General features: G+C 44.6%; 1 protein-coding gene across 1 annotated transcript in view; it reads right to left on the bottom strand.

Annotated features, from left to right (window-relative positions):
* Positions 1-1,121: 1,121 nt before the first annotated feature.
* The window catches only part of NIBAN1 (niban apoptosis regulator 1), a 491,461-nt gene continuing 467,575 nt past the window's right edge, over positions 1,122-25,007 (bottom strand). The window contains exons 12-14 of the mRNA XM_069641063.1: positions 20,931-21,038; positions 19,432-19,543; positions 1,122-4,766 (exon numbers count right to left, since the gene is read on the bottom strand). Of these exons, the coding sequence (XP_069497164.1) occupies positions 2,971-4,766; positions 19,432-19,543; positions 20,931-21,038 (2,016 nt within the window). The 3' untranslated portion in view covers positions 1,122-2,970. The remainder of the gene's footprint in view (positions 4,767-19,431; positions 19,544-20,930; positions 21,039-25,007) is intronic.

The raw sequence follows: 25,007 nt of genomic DNA, 5'->3' as shown, positions 1-25,007 counted from the left end.
CCTAGTGCCAATAGCATGCAAAATTGCACTTGCACCAGTTAAGTCTTAGCTGAAGATAGATATGTGCCTACCTAGCACAATTACACAGAGCAATTCGACACCACAACGTCTGAGCATAGCCAGTCACAGGCCAGCGCCCTAGTCCAAGATGGCAGACTGAGGCCAAGATGCACTGGAGGATTCGGCGGCATCACAGCACCAGACGTTTCTGCGCTTCCTCTCCAACTTAATGTACGTTAGCCGGCTGGAAACACTTTTGCACAATGTGCAGGCTTGGTCGCTGCATGTCTTACACAGGCAGGAGGACCACAATCTCCACATGGATCAGCTCTTATCCTTCAACTATAGAGCTGGGAGAGATTGTTCTGCCCTAGTCACTGGAGGTTCCCACAGTAACCATATCCATCTTAGCCAATGAAGCCGCCCGACGGGGCAACACTCAGGACCAAAACAGACTGAAAGCATGGCTCCAGGGGGGTGCAGGTTAGTGACCACGCAGGCAAGCGACAGAAAAGAGAACTAACGGAAGAAAAAAATAAAAAACCAAGGACAAGAGATCAAGTCGTTTTCATCCACAATGAACATCTTTTTTAAATATCAACATAGGTTCAACTATGACTCCATTGTACTCATGCAAAACTATTCTTCGTTCAACATCTGGAGTTGCTGGCACTTAGTAGTAGCCCAAAAGACGGTCTGTTGGGCTCTTTCCTGTAAACATGCTGTAGCATTTTCTCCAATGTACTGAGAGCTTGCGTGTCAGCCTTGAGCTCACAGGTGTGAAGCGCTTCCTAAAACACCATGATTGGATTACTGGCTTGGAAAACACTCTGCTTCGACAAAAGCTCTGGCGCAAGATTCATATGGGCATCGGCAGTACCGACACCAGATACCTTGCATAGAATACAAATATGAAGGTGGTTCCAGTTGTTGAATGTGGCAAGAGAGGGCAACATAGACAATAGGCATGGGGGAAATATACTGGGTGATGGGGTAGTGATGAGCCAGGAGTTGGTGAATGTACTGACATGTGTCGACACTCGTTAAATATCACCAGTTTGCTCCATTTATGCATTGACCTATTCCACCAGAACCTCACGCAGATACATGAACTGCAAATAATGGGTTAATTGTCCTTTATTTGAAAGGTTTTGCACATTTCATAATTTATCCTTTTTTCATGGAGCAGTGTGTGTGGAAGAGGCACTTTCCACCAAATCGAGGTGAAAGGATTTGAACACGTGAAAGGTCACGAGGTCCATGTCCCAGTAGCATCGGAGTGATGATGGAACCCTTCTTCGCGCAGGACATGGTGAGAGCAGTTAAGTTCCACAGTTGATGAAAATGAAGTTTAGCGGGGCTGCCTGGCACGCAGCCTCCATCATTTAGGATAAACAGTCAACACACAGAGAGACATTGGAAGAAAGTAACCAAACCAAATGGGACAATGCAAACAGATGACGTTGGCTAGAAGCTGTCCAATATCAACCAAAAAAGAAACCAACTCTTCATCTTTAGTGATCTAGCTCTTAGCTCCTGCGGAGGGGAGATGCATCATCAACGCTCAACAGACTATTTCCACAGGTTGGACCAACCACACTCCCGAGACACATTTACAAGCTAGATGCAGACTTCCACGCATGCAGTAGTTTAGGGCAGATAATATCAGCGGTTATTGCTTGGGATGTTCTAGAATGGGCAGAACCCGCACAAGCTTGCACGTGGGGATCATTCCAATGGTCTGGCAGGGGAATCATCAAAAGACGCACAAGTGGAAGGATGTTTTCTATTGCATCTCAGGGAGAGAAATGGAGAGAAAGAGGAAGCAGAGGAAAAGGGGATGAAGACAGAAAGAGGGCAAGAGATCGAAAGAAGGTGGCAGAGAGAAAGAACTATACATGCACTTCCCTCCCTCTTCAATTACACATTCGCAATGATGGAAACCCACTGGTTGGGCTCACTGGTCGAGCCATTGGCCACGCTAAATGTCATCCAAGGCTTGAAGGCCCTCCCTGCTGAGTTGGTGTGAAGAATACCTTTGGCTGGAGTTCCACTCGCATGTATTTCAGGAGACAAATGCCCACCACAAAACCACTGATTGAAGACACAGCCACTGGCGATTACCATTACCATTGGCGTCGATCTTTGGCATCAAAAACACGTTTTCCGTGTTGCAGCTCTTAAATTTATATAAATATAATAATTAACTCGTTATCACATCAACATAGCGATTTCCCCCAGTACCAGCTACAAGCTCAAATTCCCGCACAACTGCCAGGAGAGCGCAGTAGCAACTCTAAAGGCGTCCCTTCTCTCTGTCAGTTACGCCTACACTCCAAGTCAAGGTGGGGACCGCACATTTCATGCGGTGCTTACAGCAGCAGGAAGGTGGCCCTTCTCAGAAACCAGGAGGTCACTCTCATGGACCACACAACCTAGAACTCCCCAGTGGGAGGAGGAAGTGTGCTCTTACTTTGAGCTGAAACAATGCCCACTACAGACATAGAGCTTGGGGTAGAGGGGGTTAATGCGAACCGGGAATGAATTAGAAACTTCAGTGGGTAATCCATGCACAAAGCATGCAGACGCAGGGGCAGCTCTGTGGCTTAGCAGCAGTTATAGCACCCAACTCAACCTGGAGCATCACAGGATGCCGTCAGGAAATACAAAAGCTTTTATAAAACGCGCTTTCCCCGTTATAAATGATTACATCATTGCAATCGAAGTGTATAGTGTTTGGAACGAAGCTGGTGGACTTTCCGCTCTTAAGGAGAGGGGCATTTTTTTGATTTAAACACCACCAATATGCAGCTACGATCTGTCAAATGTTTTTGCTATTTCTAGGCAATGAAAGTACAAAGTCTCTACCTAACTTCCCATTTAACTTATCACACCTGTATTAAAAATTGTGTCATCATGAAGCCAAAAAAGAAACTTTAATAGAAAAGACCTTGTCCTACACCACAATGCTCACTCAGGAACGCTCGACTCGTGCACCTGCTGAATGCAGGAGCTCACAGCGCACTCCTGCATCACGTGTTCTACGCTCGCTTCCCCCGCCTGTCCTATGCAGGTGCTATCCTGCGTCACGTGTTCTACGCTCGCTTGCCCCGCCTGTCCTATGCAGGTGCTATCCTGCGTCACGTGTTCTACGCTCGCTTGCCCCGCCTGTCCTATGCAGGTGCTATCCTGCGTCACGTGTTCTACGCTCGCTTCCCCCACCTGTCCTATGCAGGTGCTATCCTGCGTCACGTGTTCTACACTCGCTTCCCCCGCCTGTCCTGTGCAGGTGCTATCCTGCGCCATGTGTTCTGCGCTCGCCTCCCCGGCCTGCCCTATGCAAGCACTCGCGGTGCTCTCCAGTGTCATGTGCTCTGTACAGTTTGGGATGTCTGGCCTTACAGGAATCTCTGCACACATTTGCTTTGAATTGTTTGGATCATCAGCAACGGGTTCAGGCTTCACATCAACTTTGATCGCATTAGTGGGAGGCTCTACTCGAGCCAACACCTGCTCAACCGTTGGGCTCTCATCACCCACTGAGGTGGCTTCGCTGCTAGCAGTGGCATCTATGACGTTGGTATCTTCACAAGCTTGATGTGGTAACTCATCATGATCTCCTGCATGTTCTGGACCAGTTTCTATCCCTTCAACCTTGGAAGTAGCTTGGCTATGGTCAACAAATTCCTCTGCATTTGTTTTGAGACCACTTGGATGTCTGCCACTGTCCGCTTCTATAGAGTCTAAAGTTAGCCCTACCGCTACGTCTTTCCCACTTTCTTCTCGGCCACCTACATCACCACTACCAACTGCCTTGTCCACTTGAGCGATGCAACTTTCTGCCTCTACGACGACCATCAAATGAGTGTCTTCGGTCTCTGCACTTATCCCAGACTGAGTTATGTCTTTACGATTTTCGTCTTGTGGGTCTAATTCACCAGTAACCATTGCTTCATCCAGCTGAGCGAGGACATGTTCTGCCACTGCGGTAACTGACTTTTCACTTTCTGCCTCTAAATCAGTATCACATTGCTTCTCACTCATCAGATCAAGATGTTGCATTTGCTCAATCACTGCCTCACATTCTTTACTGGCCTCAACATTCTCCTTTATGTCTGGTTTATCCTCAAGGTGCTCCTCAATTTGTACAATTCGGCCTTCACTGATGATTTCCTGCATGTTCTGTGAGGCGTCCGCTGGTACCTCAATTGTCACCGTCAACAAGTTTCTGATTTCATTCACGTTGCTCACAGCTTGGTCTTGAGCCACCCCCTCTTGGAGTTGCCTCTCCAGATGGCTGTCCCTTTCTGAACAGGACTTCTCAGGAGATGACTGATCCAATGGTACAATGTCTTCCGGCTGGACAGTTACCAAAGTGGACTCCTGCCTGTCTGCAATATCGGCAATGATAACATTTTCAACTTCAGTAAGAGATTCTTTTTCCGCCGGGGGCTCCGCTTTCAGCACCGGCTCTGGCGGTTTGCACGTAACCTGCTCTTCGTCTACTGATATGGATGCTCTGGCGGGTAATGATCCAGCGTTAGATATGTCTGAAAGGGCATCTTTTGATTCAACAAAGACTTCATTAGTTCCACCCCCATTGTCTGAGATTAGTTCTACCACCGGTTCCTGTGTTCTCTCCGGGCTGGATTGCGCTGAACTGGAGGGGGTCTTCAAGTCCGTCAAGCTGGATTCACTTTCAGAAGCCAAGTGCATGCTATCCTCAAATAAGTTGTGCTTCTTCAGGCTCGCTGCCTCTTGGATAACTGAAAGAACAGAAGGGGACAGCATTATAAAAACGTTTTAAAAAAACATGTAACCATTGCATATTTATGCACAAGCTGATGCACAGGTCAGGCTAAAACATGCTGCCGTGGGGTTCACAATGCACATCCTAACATCACTCTTTCTCAAAGAAGCTCTCCAGGCAATCACGGCGGGTTTCTGACTACGGTAATTAGGAGCATTTCTGATGGGTACAAAGTACTTACTTGGGGGCACGGAGACCGTCATTTGGATTTTCCCTTAAAATGTAATCGACTGGAGCGTAAGTAAAAAAGACGGCTCACTACAGAAGAATAACTTGTTTCAATATACCATGTGTGTGACTGCTATTTTTGTCACTCAGTAGTGCTGGGAATAACCAGCCTTTCCCTTACACACTTCGTTCGGACTCAATATTGACCACGGAAGATGAAAGGAAGAGTGGGCCCTGCCAGGATTCTAGCCCATAATCTGCAGGTAGAGCTTGAGGTAACTTGTTGGGAGCCCTGCCATGCCTAAATATTTGGAAGACTGTCCATTTTTTAGAAGTCAGAACGATTCTTTGCCAATGAATGTGGAAGTATATTACTTAAGTTGGCAACAATGGGAGGTTAGTGGTTAGGTAAGGAAGCGGTTAGAGCCTACGTGCCTTCTGTTTTCCAAGTCAGGGAACAAGACTGAAGACACAGTAGCAACTGGATTTGTAGAATTGCCAGTCTGGGCCCGTGAAGGGACGGACTCCAGGAACCGTTCAAGGACAATAAAATACTGTCAGTAAGCTTAAGAATGATTCGGAGACTCCTCTTCCGCACATCTAATCCAGCCTCACCACCTCCCTCTCCCCTGCCGTCACCCGTCCATCCTAACCATCTTATCCTGAAAATATTTAGTAGCTTCGGTTTCGCCTCCCACCTCTTGATCTTTTGAAGCTTGCAAGGTGCTCATACTCCATAAGTCCCGTTTTAAATACACTACAATGTATGGAAGGGGCTTCCAGGCCCCACATTTCTGGAAGTTATATTGGTTCTTTCTGGACTTCAAAACATCTACAGATGATTCAACTGAAGTATTGTCTGCAGGCTCCCCTCCCACTCCAAGCTGTGGGCACTTCTCTCTGTGAGCTCACAGACTGGTTCAAGAGGACTTGGGGTTAGGTTAGGGGAAAGGTAGAAGGGTTTTCTAATTGGTAACCATCCAAAGAGCAAGGTATGCAAAGGGCAACCATCAGTGGTAGAGGGCACTACATGAAAATCACATTTTTATGAATCTGCTCAGCAACGGAGCAAGAAGGGGCAGGTGAGTCAGTAGAGTTGCACTATGCTAAGCAATATCATTGAAGGTATGCAGCTGTCCAACCCCTCACGCGCTCCATCTAAAAAGGTACTTCTAAGATACTGCCAGCATGAACGAGCATGTTTTTTGATGCACTTACCCAGTTATACTTTGTGCCCCGGAAATATGCAGAATATGGTGTTTATTGTTCAAATATTATAATACTCGCATCAAAATACAGGCAATATATTCAATGATATGCATTTGATGTTTTACATAAATTTCCTAACTCACGGGATCTGACGATCCCACAGTTGCACAAACGGTGGCCTAGTACAATATGGGATTACCAGAAGATGTTCCATCAAATACATTGTGCAACTTAAATCAATTCCTAATGAGACCAATGTGATCTACATGGGTTTCACACCAAGGAAAGCATATACTGTATCCAAGCAGGTCCTTTTTTAAAGGTCTGCAAAAAAAGTAAATGAAACAAAACATTTTGATTTAAATTTTGTGAAATTCATTTGTACTGATTTTCTTTATAATCGCAAATATATTATTTGTACATAGAGAAAAAAGGTTTGCATGTTTTTTCATATTATTTAGTAATAGGCTTCCCTATACTGCTCATAGAGTATCCATTTTTCTTAATTTGAATCGTTTCGAAAATGGATCTTGTTCATGGATTACAACAATGTAATAATCCCTCATGCTATATAAATATTTAACATTTAAATGCCCCATTAATTGGATTTATAATGAAAGCTCTGCAAACCTTCAGATTATTTATTAATTTGGAATCCTGTTAAGTTGACTTTTTTTGAATGCATTAGGCCAGTCTGGCACTATATTTCAAAATAAGTCCTCTCACTGTTTTCTGTACATGTAAAACAGTCCATGAGTGAGATCATGCAATACCCGACTCTTAATGACCATACATATTTACTTATTTACTATAAAGGAGGCTCCCTCCTATGGAACTACTGTAACAGCCTCTTCCCCAACCTGCTCTTTCCTCCCTCCGTCCTCTGCAACTAATCCAGAATAGAGCTGCAAGACGTATCCTTGGCCTCAAGCCCAGAGACTGCATCTCTCCAGCTCTAATATCTCTCCACTGGCTCCCGGTTGTTGCAAAGATTACATTCAAGACACTCTGCATCATTCACAAAGCTGTCTGTGTCCTGGGCCCACATTACTTCCAACACTCTCCTACTAAATACTCTCCTTCCAGATCCCTTCGAACTTCTGGCTCCAACTCTCTGCTGATCAAACGCTTCTCCAAGCAGAGAGCTGGGGGCAGATCTCTCTCCTCAGCTGGCTCCCTCCTATGGAACAGTCTTTCCTATCTTTCTCTCCGTCTTAAACCGGACCACCTCAAGTTCTGTAAACAACTCAATACATTTCTCTTCTACTCCTCGTTCCTCCTCCCATGCTAACCATCCCCTCTGTCGCTGACATTGGCTGCCTCAAGAGTCAAATAGGGTCCTAGCCTTCTGCCCAATTGCCCACAGTAGCCCCTTGCGCTGCCCACTGGGCCCACACCCACCTGTCTGGTGGTTTCACCTATGCCCACACTTAACTGTTGGGCCATAGACCTCCCTCTTCACCCGGGAGGTCTCCACCCATGCACTTACCTGTTGCCTCCACAACGGGCACCTCAGGCCCTTCCTCCCCAGGGAACGTTACTAGCACTTACCCTCATGCCCCACCCCCTTTTTCCTTTTTCTTTTCACTGCACTTGCAAACTCCGAATGTCACAAGGCATAGTAGGACCACAGTTTATTTATTAATTTCCATTGTTTATTTCGCCCTTGTTCCCTTCTGCCACTTTGACACACGATCTTGCTGTAAAAGGGCCTTATCAAATGTCCAATAATTAAAAATCAATTCAGTATTTTGTTACATACCGCAATTGATGATATTGTCATAGCTTGCATTTTGATATTAATTTTGCATTCATTGAGGACCTCTTCTTTACAACTAAAAACGGATACAGAATATTGGAGCGCTTGCACGACAGTGATGGTGAACCAAAACAGTGTGAGAGAAGCCAATTCTCTCTTTTCTCAATTTTGCCATATCCTAACTTAGGTCTCCAATTACTGGTTCCACTTATGTAAATAGTTCTATATGAAGATTATTTACCATTCTTGAATGCTGCCCCTGGTACAAGAGTTGTGGTGCTTCTCTGCGTCTGATTGCAGACACAAATGAAACGCTAAGTGTATTTATCTTTAACAAATATGTCACAGTGAGTAAAACAGTATCTCCTGTTTCCTTAGGCACCATTTCTGAAGAGTAACTATTGTCACATGTTGTGGTACATTGGTGCTGGACATAACAGGATATTGTACAATGACTCAGAACAGAAATCATTTTATTCTGTTCTAACCGCGTCGAATACATGCAATCATCAGGCATTTCACAATTCAGTATGATATCTGAAAACCTGATTCACCAAGTTTTAGTCTACCCCCTTACTTGTGGCAAGAAAATAAACTTTCTTCCTGCAGAGGTTCCTATGATTGGATCTCAGCACACAATTACGTTTGGTCTCACAGGAAACACAATCGTGTCACAGTTTTACCATATGTTCTTTGCAAGCAAAACATGACTCACTCCCATTTCCTTAATCCCATTCTTTATGCCAATATATTTTCTTTAGATCACTGTGCAATGATGCTTTGCTTAATCTAATTTTGCTAATGCATTCAAGCAGAACAAATTACAATCTTATAGTCTCAATTTGTACATTTTTGAAAATATTTACACACATAATGCAATGAAGTGATGTTTCATCTTAAGAATCAATCAAGAATAATTGCAATTATTAACCTAAGACATCACTCAGTATATCCGAGAACAAAAAACCTGCATCCTGTGAGGACGCTTTTATAGAAATACATTTGGTTTGTTATTCTCATTATGACTTCTCATACTTGTTCTGCACAGAATCGGGTTAGGTTCAGCACTAATACACTATAGATATGACTAGACCATCTTCACAGAGGGGGGCAGAGGAAAAAGGAGACCGTCCTCTGTCATTGGCCCTGAACATGCGTTTAAACACGTGCAGCCTGGAGTTTGTGTGTTGAGCAATACCCAGGAAAGCACTGGGGCTATCATACCGGGTGCAGCATTCATGAATGCCAAGTAAACCTTGCATAGAATTATTTACATAAGCAGAACCGATAAGATACAAAAGTTGACAGAGAGCAATTGTGTCAAAGCAGAATTACATGATCAGAAACCGGCTTTAAGCACAGCCCCGAAAAACAGCAGGATAAAAGTGTCACAATATTCTGCATAACATTGTAAGACATTGTAAAGACGAGGGATCGTCAGTCAATGAATATCAAAATGCAAGTTTTGACATTTCATTGTCAATTACTTTATGCAACAATATATTGTTCAAAGTGAAGACTGGATAAATAAGGTCGAGGAGAGACTGGCATTACATTATCACAGTCATTGATTGTTTTACAGATATACAAACAGCGAGGGTACTTGTTTTGAAATAGAGTGCCAGACTGGTCTAATATATTAAGAAAAAGAGGGAACCAATGCAAAATCTGCAGGTGCAGATATTTCATTATCAATTTAATTTGTGGGACAGGCTATGTTTAAAATGTAGATACATGGCACAAAGATTAATGAGGGATATTACATTGCAACGAATCCATAAATGAAGAGCAACATTGGAAACTATTCAAATTATAAAACATGGATACTCTGTGAGCAGTATAGAAACTACTATGTGAGACACTTTTAGCACTGTATGGATGATATGCAGTAACATGCAAACATCTATTCTTTACGTGCAAAGAATACATTTGTGAGTAGGTCATCAATGTTCTAAACAAACTCGAGGGACCAAAGGCACACCACGCCTCCTTGAACGGAGGAAGGGAAGATGCCACCCCTTCATGATTGGCCAAATCTCCCCTGCACTTCCTGTTTGAGGATCAAGAAAATAAACTAGATCCTGACAGAAACCAAGGGACCGTGGAGGGCCGGTGCCTAGAGGAGGGCCCCCTCCTAGTCATAAAATGTACACGGACTGCTCAATTAACTCCTGGGGAAACATCTTAGATTTCCACACGTCTATCCCAGTATTCTCAGACCAGTGAGGGGAGCCCGGATCTGAAGGGTTCAGACCCTTGGTTTCCATCAATGATCACCCAACCACAGCTGAGCGCCACAAACAAATCGAAATTACACTATACGGTCTTTATGGGCTCACTCAACGTAACTAACATTCCGCAACAACCCACCGCCTCTGATGCAGCCAGCCAGAAAGACCATGAAACTATTTTACTGCTCAACACATCCACACCTACGCTCACAACAGTTTGCACCTCAACCTACAAACCCCTCAACCTCACTCCACTAAGGCCCCAGTAATTTCCAAGCTGCCCATACCATCTTCCTGTGGCAGTCCTGACCCAACTTGACATGCAGTCCCTTCCATTGTACCTTACGCATAGCAGTCTCACCTGTCTGTGCATTTCTCAACACTGGCAAAACATAGCAATGACTATTGAGTTTTCATCTCTGAACATCAGCCAGACGTCGTCTTCCTCACCGACACCTGGCTCAAGGACGACAATACTGATCTTCATGAAGCTATATATAGGCTACAAAATACTATTTAAAAACAGAGCCGGAATTAGCGATTGGTTACAAACGGGCCTTTTCGTTTGCATCTTTCCGCGTGCACCGTTATGTGAATCCATGATGTGTAATTGGAAAATCTCACTTCCTTCATCATTTAATTCCTCCTAATTTACAGCCCTCTGGGCTACAAAGAAAACTTTGTAGACGAACTTGCTGACTTCATAGCAAATTCCCTCCCCGGACATTGTGATCTTTGCGTTTAAGGAGACTTCAGTATATGGCTAGAGTTACCCCCTAACAGAGGAGCCAACAGCCTCACTGCCAATCTAGAAAACTTTAACCTAAGCCTGCTACAGACCAGGCCACAACACTGAATGGCATATTTGGACTCCTGGATATATTGTGGACACTCCCTCTATTTAGCCTGCCACAGTTAGGTCATTTAACATTCTCTCCCATATCATTGCACACTGAATACACCAGCTGCCCAGAGAAATAAGTCCTATTATAGGATTCGGGAAAACATCAAGGTCAACGCTGATCTGATCCTATTCTGCTCTTGTCACACCCAAACACATTGCTGATCGAGAACTCTGGTGTCGCTGTGACTGGATAACCGGGCACTTAATTCATCAGTGCCACTGAATGTGTCCAAATCACAAACATTTGCACAGACCACAATGGTTTCTGGAGCAACACAAACATATAGGCTACTCATGAATACCTAATGCACAGATGGAGAATAGATCACAGATTGCAAGAAAAGTTAGCTTTCTTTAAGCAGTGAAGGGATTATCACACCACCATAAGGAAACCTAAAACACAGTTCTATTTAGATAAACTGCCTAGGGAAGCATTCAGCGTTATTTCAGAATTCAGGAATTCCCGCCCGCTTGTTTGGCAGAATAGTTCCATCACAAATCCTCTGCAATTCTCTTGCAATCCTATTTCTACTTAAAACAAAACCCTATGGAATCATGTGCAAAATACAAAACTGGAAACATCACCGCTCCCCGTTTAGGACCCCATGAGAACTATGAAATTCCTTTGCTCCTTTCCCCTTCTTTCCAGTAATGTATTTGTTAACATAGTAGCTTCTCACTGACATTCAGATTAATCTGTGGCCCCTTACGCTCAAGGGTTTTTCAAGAAGCACTTGGAGGTGCCTGCTTGGCACAAACAAGAATTGTACCTCCAGATTTCAAGGGCGCGTTTTGTAAAGCCCTCCTAAAGAAATCAGGCTCAGATCAGACAAATCTAATCAATTTCCAAGCCATTTCCATTTTGCCTAGTCCTGGCCATTTGCCCAAATAAAGCAGCCTATTCCAGGGTCCGAAAGTTCACCACGGGAAATAGCCTCCTAGACCTGCGCAAGCTGGCCGTAGACCCGGATATAACACAAGCCAGTATATTGCTGGGACCATCTCCAAACAACAGAGGACCAAGATGGGACTTCAGGTCTGATTTTATATGATCTGTTCACAGCGTCCACCTTGACCAGAATATTCTTAAAGTCCGCTCATTCGATCTGGCCATTCCCAATTTGCTGCTGCATTGGATTTGATCCCTTACATTCTTTTGTTAAATAACAGTCCCAAATGCATCATAATGGACCCATGTCGTTCAGCATTCAAGGAGCCCCTGTTGGGTGTTGCCCGAGGCTCATCTCTCACTGCCACTCCCTAATCCCCATATCTCCCAACTCCCTGCCTTTATTCTCACTAAACCTCTCATGTCACAACTATGCAGGCGATACCCAAAGGTTTGCAAATGTCTAACAAATCGTCACCCATTTCCAACATTGAGGAATGCATACAAAATAAATCATAATGGATGAAACAAGATCACCTCTTATTAATTTGGAAAATACCATTTTTACTTTGTCAAGCAGGACTAGGCTCATACAAGGTAGCAACAGGCCCTCCCTCCTCACCATGACCCCGAGTATAAAATCTGTGTATAACCACATATTCTGATCTATCCCTAGGGTCCACAGATTACTATGGTTGACAGGCAGGTTTTCGGTAGATTAAAATCACTTGGAAGAAAACACTTTACTTACTTTCCCACAGAAATACATAGCAATCACTGCTACAGTCTACTCTAAAGTGGATTACAGCAATGCCTTAGACTTGTGCCCAAGCTTTCCTTATTTCCAGGTTAGAGAGCCCAAACCTCTGCAAAAATACACAAACCAGCATGGAAACCAAGATCCGCAAATCAATTCGCACTAGTTATCCCAAATTATTCCAAAATGAAGTTAGGGAGATCACACTTCTCTTGGCTGGATCCTTTGCTCTGGAACACCCTTCCACAGACAAGGCCCTAAACTAATACAAAGGTTTTAGGAAAGCCACATTTACTCAAGAACAATCGAGTACTAGCAGCTCAGCATGTCCCACAGGCCAACTACATCATGGCTTTCGAGGTAGCGATGAGCCATATATAGTCTTACCATTTTTAAGCAACATATTGGGCCATCTTATCCCAATACTTTTATTTATTTGCTGCATTTATAAATGTGTGTTTCATGTGCTTTATATACTCCGTTTGTTAGCACTATATAGTGTATCCAAAGCTATGTGTACGTTTGCTGCCTTAATATCATTATAATATCACATTTGATTACAATTGAAATATTTGAGCCTCACTAGTGTGTTTCCTGCTGGCTGACATGGTCATTTAAGCCAATCTAAGGTCTAATCAATTGCGCAGAACATCATTGGTTTACTCAACCATTAGACCCATGCAATAAATGATGAGACCGGTAGAAAGCAACCCTCCCCTCTCCTTCCCGCCTAACCTTGCTCTCTCACCCAACGCTCACAATCTTGGGGTCCTCTTTTACCACTGCCTCTGCTGCTCTTATTAACCTCCTCAACATTCGGCAAATGTGTCCTTTTCTTGCTAACCACTCTGCAAAAACTCCAATCTCTGCTCTTGTGCTCAGCAAAGTTGACTGTAGTTCAAACCTATTCCTTAGCTTTCCTTGCCCTAGACCTAGTCCTCAACTCTGTTATCCTCACTCTCTACAATCTACCCATACCCTCCCTTTCTGCCAACCAACAGCATGCTTCCATGCACAACCACTCTTTTCAAGATCCTTCTCCTATTCTACAAAGCTATCAATGGTCTTTCTCTTCACTGCTTGTCTGGTACTATAGGTTTATTCAACTCTCGCTCCGTCCGATTCTCCTCTGTACTCAATCTCACCTTCCCATACCCTCCCTGTGCCGCCTCTAGCTTCCACTTTCTGCCTACTCTCCACGCTCCAGTGGAACCCGCTTTCCATAACAGTCAAAGCCAGCCCAACTGTGGATCTCTTCAGAGATCAGCTTAAACTTCACTTATTTGCAAAAGAGGGAGCACCCATTGCCCTCTTCCCCCACCCTCCCCACCTGAACCCATCAATGCGTAATAATGTAATTTTGTATATTTAAATAGTACTCTTTAGTTTGAAGCACTTTCCCCTTAGGTTAATGTTAGCTTTGTAAGTCACCTGTTTTTTTTAATTTTAATTTGCTTTGGCACGGATATATGTCCCACTTTTATTTACACGCTCTTAATGGCTCACCACTTGTTCTAATTTTTGTGCTATTGTACAGGCACAGTGAGGGGTCAGAAATGCAAGACAGACACAAAAGTAAAGTTTTCTAAAGGTTTTCCATTTATTAAGTGAAAAAGGATGGGATAACTCCTATCTTTCCCTATCCTAAAAAGGAGGTACTTGCCAAACTAAAGAAAGAAAAATGACCTAGTGTCCGAGATGTCACTGACCCTCACACCATTACACACATTAGAATTATACAAGGAATGTATGGTAAATTTGAATTCAACAAAACAGTTGATCAGTTTAAACTTAAGGTTTTGAAAGCGCTCCTTGTGACCAGGGTTGGGCTCCCTTCCACTCAATTAATTCAGGAATACTTTGAACACAGTTGTGATTTAGTAAAGCTCTGTTCAAGGTAACACAGATTCTCTTCCAACCACTGTGTCTTTCACTGTGACAAAGCAAATGTCTTTTCCACAAATGTCCTTCTAGGAAAAGCAAATGTCTTCATTTCAAAACCAAAGCTTTAATTGTTCGGTGTTCAAAATAATGCAGTTTCTGCTTTCTTTCATTAACTGTTCAGTATTAAAAATTATTTAACTTCAACAATTTCTTATGTGGAAGTGCCCTGGGGTCAGCATTCACATCCAGCCAACTCACGGCCTTTCTTTGGCAGCTCCTTTTTCCGGTCAGGGGATGCGGCAGACATCTGGTGTCCTGCGCACTCCCTCTCCTGCTTCCACATACCTTCGTGAGCTGCGAGTCAGTCTACCTTCGGATAGCTGTGCATCAGTGTCTGGGAGCGGACAGCTCTGTTGGTCTTCCACGGCTGTTCTCTCACCGACACGCTGTGTGCTGGGTTGGGAGCCATCATCAGCTGGTCTTCTTGACAAGCTGCTTGCCGATGCGCATACTCTGCACTTCTGCTCACCTTCACCCTTCGTGATGGCTTTAACTGGAGTTCTTCTTTCCGTGGTTGGTCCAGCACCACGGATAACTGCTGCTTCAGCATCTACGACCTCTGCACGGCCTTTCACATCTTTTTCGTTCTCTTCTTGCAGCTGTGCCTCATTTTGGGATTTAAATGGTCTGCTCAGGTGCCTTAGTCTGTAACAACTAGACTGCACCTTTTTACAAATTGCACTCTGAATGTTCATTGCCTATGGGCCTTTCTTCCTCGTCCCAGTACCATAAGCATTATGGTTACTGAAGTCCATACGGAATTGTGCAACATTCGTTTGTGCTATTTTACAATAAGCCATCAGTATTTTAGGAAGTATAGGGGAATCATGGGATAAGGAAGTCTCCAATTCCCCCTGGAATGAGTCCCCTCCCAAGTGATCCTCCCACAGGATACCACCCCAAAGGTCAGGATCCGATAGCGTCTGTAACGCTCACCTGATTCCCACGGAGGCGCTGGTCTAGTCTGGGTTGCTGTGGCCTCTTCGAGCGTGATGCGCAGAACTCGGAACACCGACTGAACAGGACCCTCAAATCTTGCTTGTCTGGCCCGTAGGAATATCCTTCTGCAGATGAGAAAGGGGATTAACAGTCTGCAGAATAGTGCGCTTGCTCCCCCCTTCGTTCTTCTCCAACTTCCTCCGAAATCCCCGGTTGAAGCTCACCTTATGGTTTGAAAGGATGAAATCTCCATCCTGCTTCTGGTGCAGGGGCGCGTGTTTGTCCAGTTACTTCACTGGTTTTCAGAATGGCGCTGGCAAAATCCACTTGACTTTTCCAAGCGGAACGCCGTAAGTATGAAGATTACAAAAGTTCAAGTGTTGAGCCTCCTTTTCTGTTGCCTTCCTAACCTGTGATCTGTCCTTTATTTCAGGTGCAGAATGAAGGCGATGCGTCGAGGGATTGAATTGCCGATGGTAAACTCAGGTGAGTTAGCGATGGGGGCGATCCCTCTTAATGTCTTTATATTCCTCCAGTAATGTCTTTTGTCCTTTCCCCATAGGGGCCGGTACCTGCCAACGAAGCGGCGCCGACCCGAAATGAGGAATGGTCCACCAACAGAAGACTGGTAAGTGTTATGGCAGAAAATGAGGCTTTCCTCATATGTTCCTTCTGCTCACCTTTTGTCTCTTCTTCTCTCCCCTAGGCGCAGGGATGTGGCGACCGGTGCAGACAGTTGCGGTGGAGCCGGAAGAACTCCCGAGGACAGGTGAGTGAAGCGCGGCGCTGCAGCGAGCAACGCGGTGCTCTTAAATGAACGTCTTTTCTCAGGAACGCTGGCGTGAAGGTTCCGGATGCAGGTAAGAAGTTTGATAAAATTCTTGGTTTTCACCTTTCTCTTCTCTTCTTTCCTTACAGGTGTTCCAGGATCGAGGCGGGCGTAGCTGGAGACCAGATGCAGGAGCAGACACGGTGAGCGTTCAGCTGCTTGGATGCAGAACAACGCGAAGCGTGAGCTACTGTCTGGGCGTGGCTTAAATAGCCCCCAAAGTAGTTCCAGATAAGTATCCTTCCCTGGCCACGCCCGAGTGGCAAAATAGTCCCAATGAAAAAATAGTCCCTTTCAGGTCTCAGGGAGGCCTGAATCTTGCAGCATGGTCTGCATCAGGTAAGTGCACAAAACACCTTCCTTTATGAGCCTGGCGCCTATGGCGCCAGGACTGATGTCCAACATGAGCCTGGCGCCAACGGCGCTAGGACAGAGTCCAAAGAGCCCTTATAAGGGGCCGCTGGGCTTTTACCCGGGGGCATGATGCCTGCTCCCGGGGGTGCTGGGCCTGGCCTGGTGCTCCGGGGGTAGGCATCATGACAGCGGCCGTCTTCCCCTGGCCACATGAAATGAGGCCCCTACCGGGGTCCTAGTGATGATCTCACTAGATTCTTCACAGCACCCATTGTGGGAATGCTGCCACCATACGTAAATGTGTTATTGTAAGTCATTTCTGATCGAAACTGACATCCCTGTTCTTCAAATAAATAAAAATACACATGTGATAGATTACAGGAGTATCGCAAGAAGGACGGCACACATTCATAGAATTATTCCAAATTAAGCCACATCAGTTCACAGTCTGAAGGCGGCAACTCAGATCCCTTTGGGGAATAATAAAGTATTTAATTGAAAGAACCTCTAGTACATCGCAGACACACACGGAGCATTCAGAGCGAACCTGAAGAAGGCAACCCGAGGCAGGGCCATACAAGCATGGCTATTACGAATGCCTTTTCACTTCGGCACCTCCTTTACCAGTCGGTTTACCTGGTGTGGCTTCCTACATTCGGTTGCTCACACAACCAACTGGCGTTTGTCCCATCTGGGCAGTTGTCCTGGGACCTTTCTCTCACCTTGCAGAGGTCTGTAGCAGAGCGTGTTATTTGCTTCGCACAATTTTGGCATACAGGCTTCAAGGGTTGCGCGAGCACACCTCGGGCCATGCTCTTCACGTCATGGCTGGACCCATTGGCAACTCACCACAATGCACTCCCCTTACACAAACTCACTCCCAATATCACTACTCTCACCTGTGCCCTCCAACTTGCATGTGTGTGTTCTCTGCCCAAATCTTCTACCTTTCTCTCGCTCTCCTTTGAATAATCACACTTCCTTCTCTGCCAAGAAGCCACGTTCTGGTTCACCCTGCGTGGCGGTACAATTCGGCAAAGTACCGGCACCATAAAACCCCTATAGTGGTATCTGCTGCAGAATAAAAACAACTTTCTGCTATAACAAAAAATAATATCAATGGGCATAAATCAACAAACAAAATGTCACCTTTTTCTGTTCTGCCCCTGTTTTTTAATTGCAGCCCTTCAAGACGTGTTTGCTTAGATGCAGTGTAATTTTGGTCAAGTGTGCACCATGTGCAGGACACATCGGTCAGATAAAGAGCTGATTTAAATTGCCCTTTATATTTGATGCAACATCTTCAGATTTATACCATGTTGAGTTAGGACAGTTATCTGTGTTTTTGTGACTGTGGGATCATCAGACTTCATAGGTCAGGAAAGTAATTCTATTGCGTTTTTTAACATCAAAGATAATGGGCCTCATTACACGGACGGCGGTAACCATAGCGCTATTAGCCCATGGTTGACGCCGGTATTTTACCGAGTCCGCCATGGTGAATGGCGGAATTACCGCCCTATTCCAAGGTGTGTGGGGGCGGTAATTCCCCATTCACCATGGCACTTCCCCATTCCCATTTTTTCCCCCCATAGGGCTCAATGGGAATGGGGAAGGCGGTAATTACGGTTCCGCAAATTGCAGTAACGCAATTACCTCCAAGGTCCCTTTGCGGGTCCCGTCCTTAAAGGCTGGTAAAACCAGCCGTTAAGGTAGGGTCCCACAAAGGGACCTCGTAGTAAGGTGGTAAGGGTTTACCAGCACTGGTACCGGTTAACCCTTACCGCCATCCGTGTAATGAGGCCCAGTATCATTAATTGTACTATTTGATTAATAAATACAATATTTCCTCATATATCCGGTGCACAAAGTTGAACTGAGCACACATGTCATCAAACGGCCTCATTCATGGTGCGGTAGGTTTTGTAACTGATCAGAAGCATTGTGAAGCCGACCAGTTGGTTGGTGGTAATGGGACGGGACTGTGAGGTAACTGCACTTGTGGCCCAAGACAGCTCAGGAGTGAGATTTGAGGAGGGGGAACCTACGTGTATTTGTTTTCTAGAAGAATTATCATTCCCAGGTTTTATGCATTGGGGCCGAGCAGACCAGCCAAATATGAGACTGATCAACATAACATAACGGGCATTGTAAAGCACACGTTCACCCCCGAAACGGCACCTTGGTGCTAATAACAGATGTTTATTGTTACCCAACTTAATGGTACTCATTTTATCGACCTCGGAAGGATGAAGGGTTGAGTGGACCTGCCGGGATTCGAACCTGAGACCATGAGGTCAAACACAGGCCCCTGTAGTGGATGCATTAGTCCACTGAGCCACAGAAGCAGCTCAAAGGTGTCTGCCTGAAATGCAACGAGCAGTTTATCCAGGAAAGTTGGAGAGGTGCATAGTTCAGAACGCGTTGGTCTTGCTCATCCCCCAAGCATGCATTACATACAACGATGACTACGTACATCATTAAGGAATTACTAAATCCTGAAGCGACCAACGGGCACCAACAGCCAGCCCACTGCGGCATGGCTCTCGAAGTGACCTAGGATTAGGCTTCAGTTATTCCAGAGAACACCCACGAATGCAGCAGTATTGTTAAAAAAAAAAAGAATAATAATTCAAACCTTTAATGGTTTCGTCCAGTAGTTTTCCAAACAAAATCTCTTCGTAGACGTTTTCGACTTGTATGACGTTCGTATAATCGGCGAAGATGTACTGCTCAAATGTCTGAAGTTCCTGTTTAGGGCAAGAAAGGGAACACCATTTACCTTAGAGATTATATAGGTGCTTATGAGGCTTTTATGAGCAGGGGCAGTGACTGGCCGCCGCATTGCACTAGGACACCCATTCTGCTTTGGCGGGAGTGTAAGTAAATGCTTTTTAGATGCTATTACCACAGTGGGTCATTACTTTTATTTTCTGGTAGACCTGTAGATTTGTGGGTATATATTATTTACATTCAGCAGCTGGTATTTGCAAATAAAAGTGTTAATTGCATTAAGCTACGTAAGTGAGACCATGAACGTGAATCCCCTCTTCATATGCAAATATTTCAACAGAGAGCAATGAAGGTTGGGAATGTAGTCCCCTTATTTTACACTAAGTTTCAGAGGCTAGTTCCTTCGCACCACCGCAAGGACCATCTAGTTCATTTGAAGTGTCTGAGGTCTTACAGACGGAACCGGTGCAGGGAGGAGAGCTAAAGACCTGACCCACAAACCGTAGAAACCCTCTACAACCTTCACCGGGACCGCTGCTGTCTGGACCCGCCAGGCTTGAGCTTTCAAGGTCAGTACATTTAAGCTCACAGGAGACCAGCATCACTTCACCACATGGAGGGCACACTCGATCCCTTCCGGGCATCTCACAGGATGTTCAGACTCCACACTCCATGCGATGCCTAGATCCCACTGTGTTGCCTGTATTTTGAAGCATACTGTGCCACCCGAGAGGAATTATGGTAGAGCTGCTCTGGGAATCATACGATCTTATCTGCCCATCCCTTCAAAAAAGCGCTCGCCCCAGTTGTCTCGTGGAATGGATCCCTCAACAAAAGGATTTAGCCCTGTGAGACAAGAGCATGGCGCTGCAGTGAAGAGGTTCCCCAAGTCAAGGGAAGTTGCTTCTGGAGCCTCGCTTTTTCAAGGGGGGCTACAACACCATATTCAAATGTGTCTGTACAACACCATGGGCACCCTGGGGCAAGGATAGTGCATGCTGAACAACCCCAACCACCCCTGTTCAATGCCCAAAACTGAAGATTGCAGACACCATGGCACCAGAGGGGACCACAGGTGTCATTTTCTTGCCAAATAATGTCCCCGACTCCCACAGCAGAAACTGACGCCAGCATGTCACTTTCCCGATTGTGTCACTAGTCATCACTAAAGAACCAGTTTGTTTGCCCACTGAGGATAGCCGCCTTTTGACCGCTTACAATTAGGGATTCGACCTCCCGACCGTGTATTCACCAATGTGTCAGGAAGGTGGCCTTTTTGTGTACGAAGCCAGCTAGTAGTAAATCATTTCTCTTCAAATAATGGGCGTTAGCGGCATGTACATCGGTTCTGTGCCCTACACATATAAATGAATGTATTTTCCTTCCGCCATTGCAGCCACCTACCGGTTTGCAGGTGGAAGCCAGCGTCCTCTGCAGAGTAGGCATCGTAATCAGGACCAGCGCTTCCTGGAAGATCTTCTTCCGAATGGTACTGCTGTCATAGTCATATTGCTGCCAACACAAGAATGGAGGTAGATCAGGGCTGGATACATGGACTACAATGCAGACAGTTCTGCACTCACATCAAAATGTACAGAATAGGAATGGAGAAACATGTGGCTGAATAACGTAACATCGGCACAAACAATTCAATGGTGCGGCTTCTAGTACAAGGCACCGGATGGCAAACTTGAAACTTAAACAGAGAAGCGAAAGATGATAGTTTTAAAAGGTATATCAAAAACGAGTAACATGGAAGATCAGCCAAAAGGAGATAACTAAAGGAGCTGCAACAAGGTATAGGCCATTTAGGTATAGTGGAAGCTTATATGTTTGGTTCCAGGCTTGTTGCAGATTGCTTTGAGGGGGTTGCTCCCCATACCCACACTACTGGGAAACGTGTGCCAATCCTGAATTTTGGGGCTGGCAGACATGCTGGATTCTAGACGGACTGCCAGTAAATGCAACATTTTCGAAGTTCACTTGTCCAGAATGCTCAATTTTACAAACAAGGCCACATTTCCCCGCTGGCAGGGGATGAGACAGTACCTGCAGTTTCGAAGTTGGTCTAACACGTTCAGATCCCAGCAGGCCCTAATCTAGTCTATTTTAATATTGACCTGTTTCTGAATATCGGACTTGCCATTGTATAGCCCTGATGAGGATCTAGGTGGTCGAAACACGTGTCGGCTAAGGCTTTAATATTTTTGTGAGGGCAAGGTCAAATGTCTTAAAAGGTCATGGTTCTACATTGTTTGTGAAAGCAAGGCCGCATGTGTAACTGGCACAAGTATTTCTGCGATTATTCAGTTAATAAACATTGAATGTTTACTACAGGACGTGCACAGTAGTGCAATTTGCAAAACAGTGCATTTAGCCTGAGGTTGGGGCTTAACCTCATACACACATACACATGCAGCAGTCCATTAAAATATTACCATATTTAATTTGATTAACCTTTCCTAATTAAGGTTAAATTCACCTAGGCGCACTATCTGGTCTGCCCACATACAGTATACTTCCTAATGGAAGAGGGCTGCCATGTTCGGCTCACCGCAAGCATCTTAGCAGGCATAGATATCCATCAACTAGTCTTGAGAGTTTCAATACCAGAAATAACTATCATTTGAGGGTTGTAGGGGGGTATCATTCAGTGAACAGAGTTCAGGGTTTCCCTTTTGCCACAGGGTTAACTAAGATCACCCCAGATTCTAGTACTAGGAAGCTAGATTGCCTTGGGATGCACAGGCAGGCAGCCTTAGGGTAATCCTCGTTAAAAGTAGATGCTCTGTGTATATGGTTTTCAAAGTACATTCAGTCTACATTAAAGATCTCAGGATCCCATTAACAATCAATGGGACTATCAGAAGCCAAGGAACCAGAACGGGATAAGCAGGGTCCGACTGGGCCATAAAATTGTCTTGGGTACCAATGAAAGAGTGGCCCACAGTTGCAAATGGAGGTTCATTCCTTTTGCATCACTGTTTGAATAGTAACCAAGGGCACGTTATTTTATGAAGTGTTATGCAATTTGTGCATTACAACATATGTATTCAGCAACACAGGTCAAAACGAATAGCCGCAGAGTGAATCGACTCCAACTTGCCCAAATTGGCCAAACAAGTGGCCCACTTTGACCAATAGGCATTCCGAGCCTGGGGATAAGTGCCAATAGTGGTTGCCTACCAGTCACAATTGAGTAAATAGCAGGTGACAGAGTACAGTGAACAAACAGCACACACATGAGTGTCCGAGCAAAGGACTGCATGCTCATCACCACTCATCCCCATAATTCGGTAGATGAGCTCTAAAGATCTATATAACTTTTAGGTTTTTAGTGCTTTTGATGTTCTTTTAATTCTTGCAATGTTTATGTGTAACCATTGTTTTAAAATGTGCTCAAGTGTGGTAATAAATAAAAAAAATACAATAAAAAAACTTTTGGGATCCAGATGCTCCGGTTTTGCCCCATACATGACCCACAAGGAAAGGAAAAAACATCTGGAATTGTCAAGAGTTCAATGTGAGGAGATGGAGGATGAAGCAAAGAGAAAGAAAGAAACAAAGGATAAAGCTGAGGGAATAGCGATTGCACAGAATGAATGAATGGTAGGACAAATACCACTTAAGCTAGATGATAAGGGCATTGGTGGGGTTCGAGAAAGAGGAAAGAAGAGCGGGAAAAGAAAGAAAAAGAAGAGGAAAGAGCATCCAAAGAAGAAGGGGATAAAGAATGCATCGAAGGGAAGAATGATGAAGATAGGAGGCAAGGAAAAAAAGGAGAGATTAGAAGAGGAGAAACGAGAAGAGATAGAAGCCAAAAGAATGAAGTACGCAGGTTGCAAAAAAGGTGAGAGGAAGATGAATTGAGGGAGATGAGAAGAGAAGAAGAAATTAACAGGAGTAGGGGATTACAAGATGATGAGATTAACTATTTATGTCATAGGAGCATAGTGCTTATTGATGCAAAAGAATGATTGGAGGAAGAGAGGGCCACAACAGCCCCTAGGGAGCTGCAAGGAATGCCGTGGTCAGCATGGGCTGATGGGCGGGACACAGAAGATATAGCGCAAAGACTTGGTAATTAAAACAGGCAAAAAAGGGATAAAGATGGGCATAAAATCCAAGAGAAAGCAGAGGGATCCCTATTAAGGGGAACTGAAGGTAGGTTAGATGACGTCCTAACAGAAGAGTACGGAACGTTGTCTTTAAACAGATTACAACAGTCACACGAGTTGGGGCATAATGATGTCAGATGAAGAAAGGGAGGAGAATGAGAGTGTGCAAAGAGGGCACATGCAGGTTTTTAAGAGAATCAAGTGTAGAAAAAGGAGTAAAATGGTCAGACCTGGAGGAAAAACCAGAACCGACCCCATTTACTGAGCAACCACAATCACTAAGATTGCTAGGTAAACCTTTGTGAATGCCTGATGAATTCTTGTTTAGACCAGAGATTCCCATGAGCGATGAGGAAAGGCAGATTATCCCCTTAGAGTTAGAAGCAGCAGTGGTTAGAGAAGACAGGGTGATGCTTCACGGGACAGATGATGAAGAAAGAGGATGGAGAACAGTGCTAGCCCTCAGTGAAGAATATAGGCTGACAGATATGACAGATCAAGAATTGTTGAGAGGACTATTCAGACGATGAACTAGTGTTTTTTATATTTATATAGAAATACTGCAGAGAATGGCGTTGGTAAAAAGAAGACCGTCATTCTTTCAGGAAGACTAAGAGCAAGTGGCAAATATGTTATGGACTACAAGCCCATATGACGTGGGTCTATTATAAGGGATCGGTGCAGTTAGAATTAAACGAAAACCAGGAGCCCTTTTACCATGAGCAAAGCAATATGCCATGTCCAGAGAGGCGGATGAAGGTATATTTGAGACCATTTCAGCTTTAACAAAGCAAGGCATATTGGTGCCATTGAATTCATCATGTAACACGGCTGTGTACTCCATGAGGAAATTAAGGGGGGGGTCGTGGAGATTTATACCGGACCTTCGTCCCCTATACAATATAGTTGAAGCAGAGTTTTCTTTAATTCCAAATTCGGTAAAAATACTTCTAACATTCCATCTAAGGCTAAATATTTCACAGTTTTAGATTTAAAAAATGCGTTCTTTCCGATTCCCCTTCATGAAGACTCACAAGATTAGACTTCTTTTTTCAATAGAAATACCCATCTGAAACATACTCGTTTACTCCCGGGGTACTGCGAGTCCCCTTCAATCTTTAACAGAGTCCTCCAGATGGTCCTGGCTAATGTCCAACTCAAAAGTGTAATAATCCAGTACGGGGATGACATTTTGGTGTGCAGTGAGACAGAAGAAATAAGCAGAGAAAACTCAGTTCAACTCATGACTATACTCCCAGAGAAAGGTACAAGGTAGATAAAGAAAAGTTACAATAATGTCAGGAAGAGGTCTTGTACATAGGACAGTTGACTCTCACAAAGGGAGAAACGTGACACCTGAAAC

Source organism: Ambystoma mexicanum, chromosome 1q (assembly GCF_040938575.1).
Source record: "Ambystoma mexicanum isolate Mex_15411 chromosome 1q, UKY_AmexF1_1, whole genome shotgun sequence".
In the NCBI taxonomy this organism is placed as follows: domain Eukaryota; kingdom Metazoa; phylum Chordata; class Amphibia; order Caudata; family Ambystomatidae; genus Ambystoma; species Ambystoma mexicanum.
The sequence above is the reverse complement of the archived record's forward strand: the minus strand, read 5'-3'. Positions and strand labels throughout refer to the sequence as shown.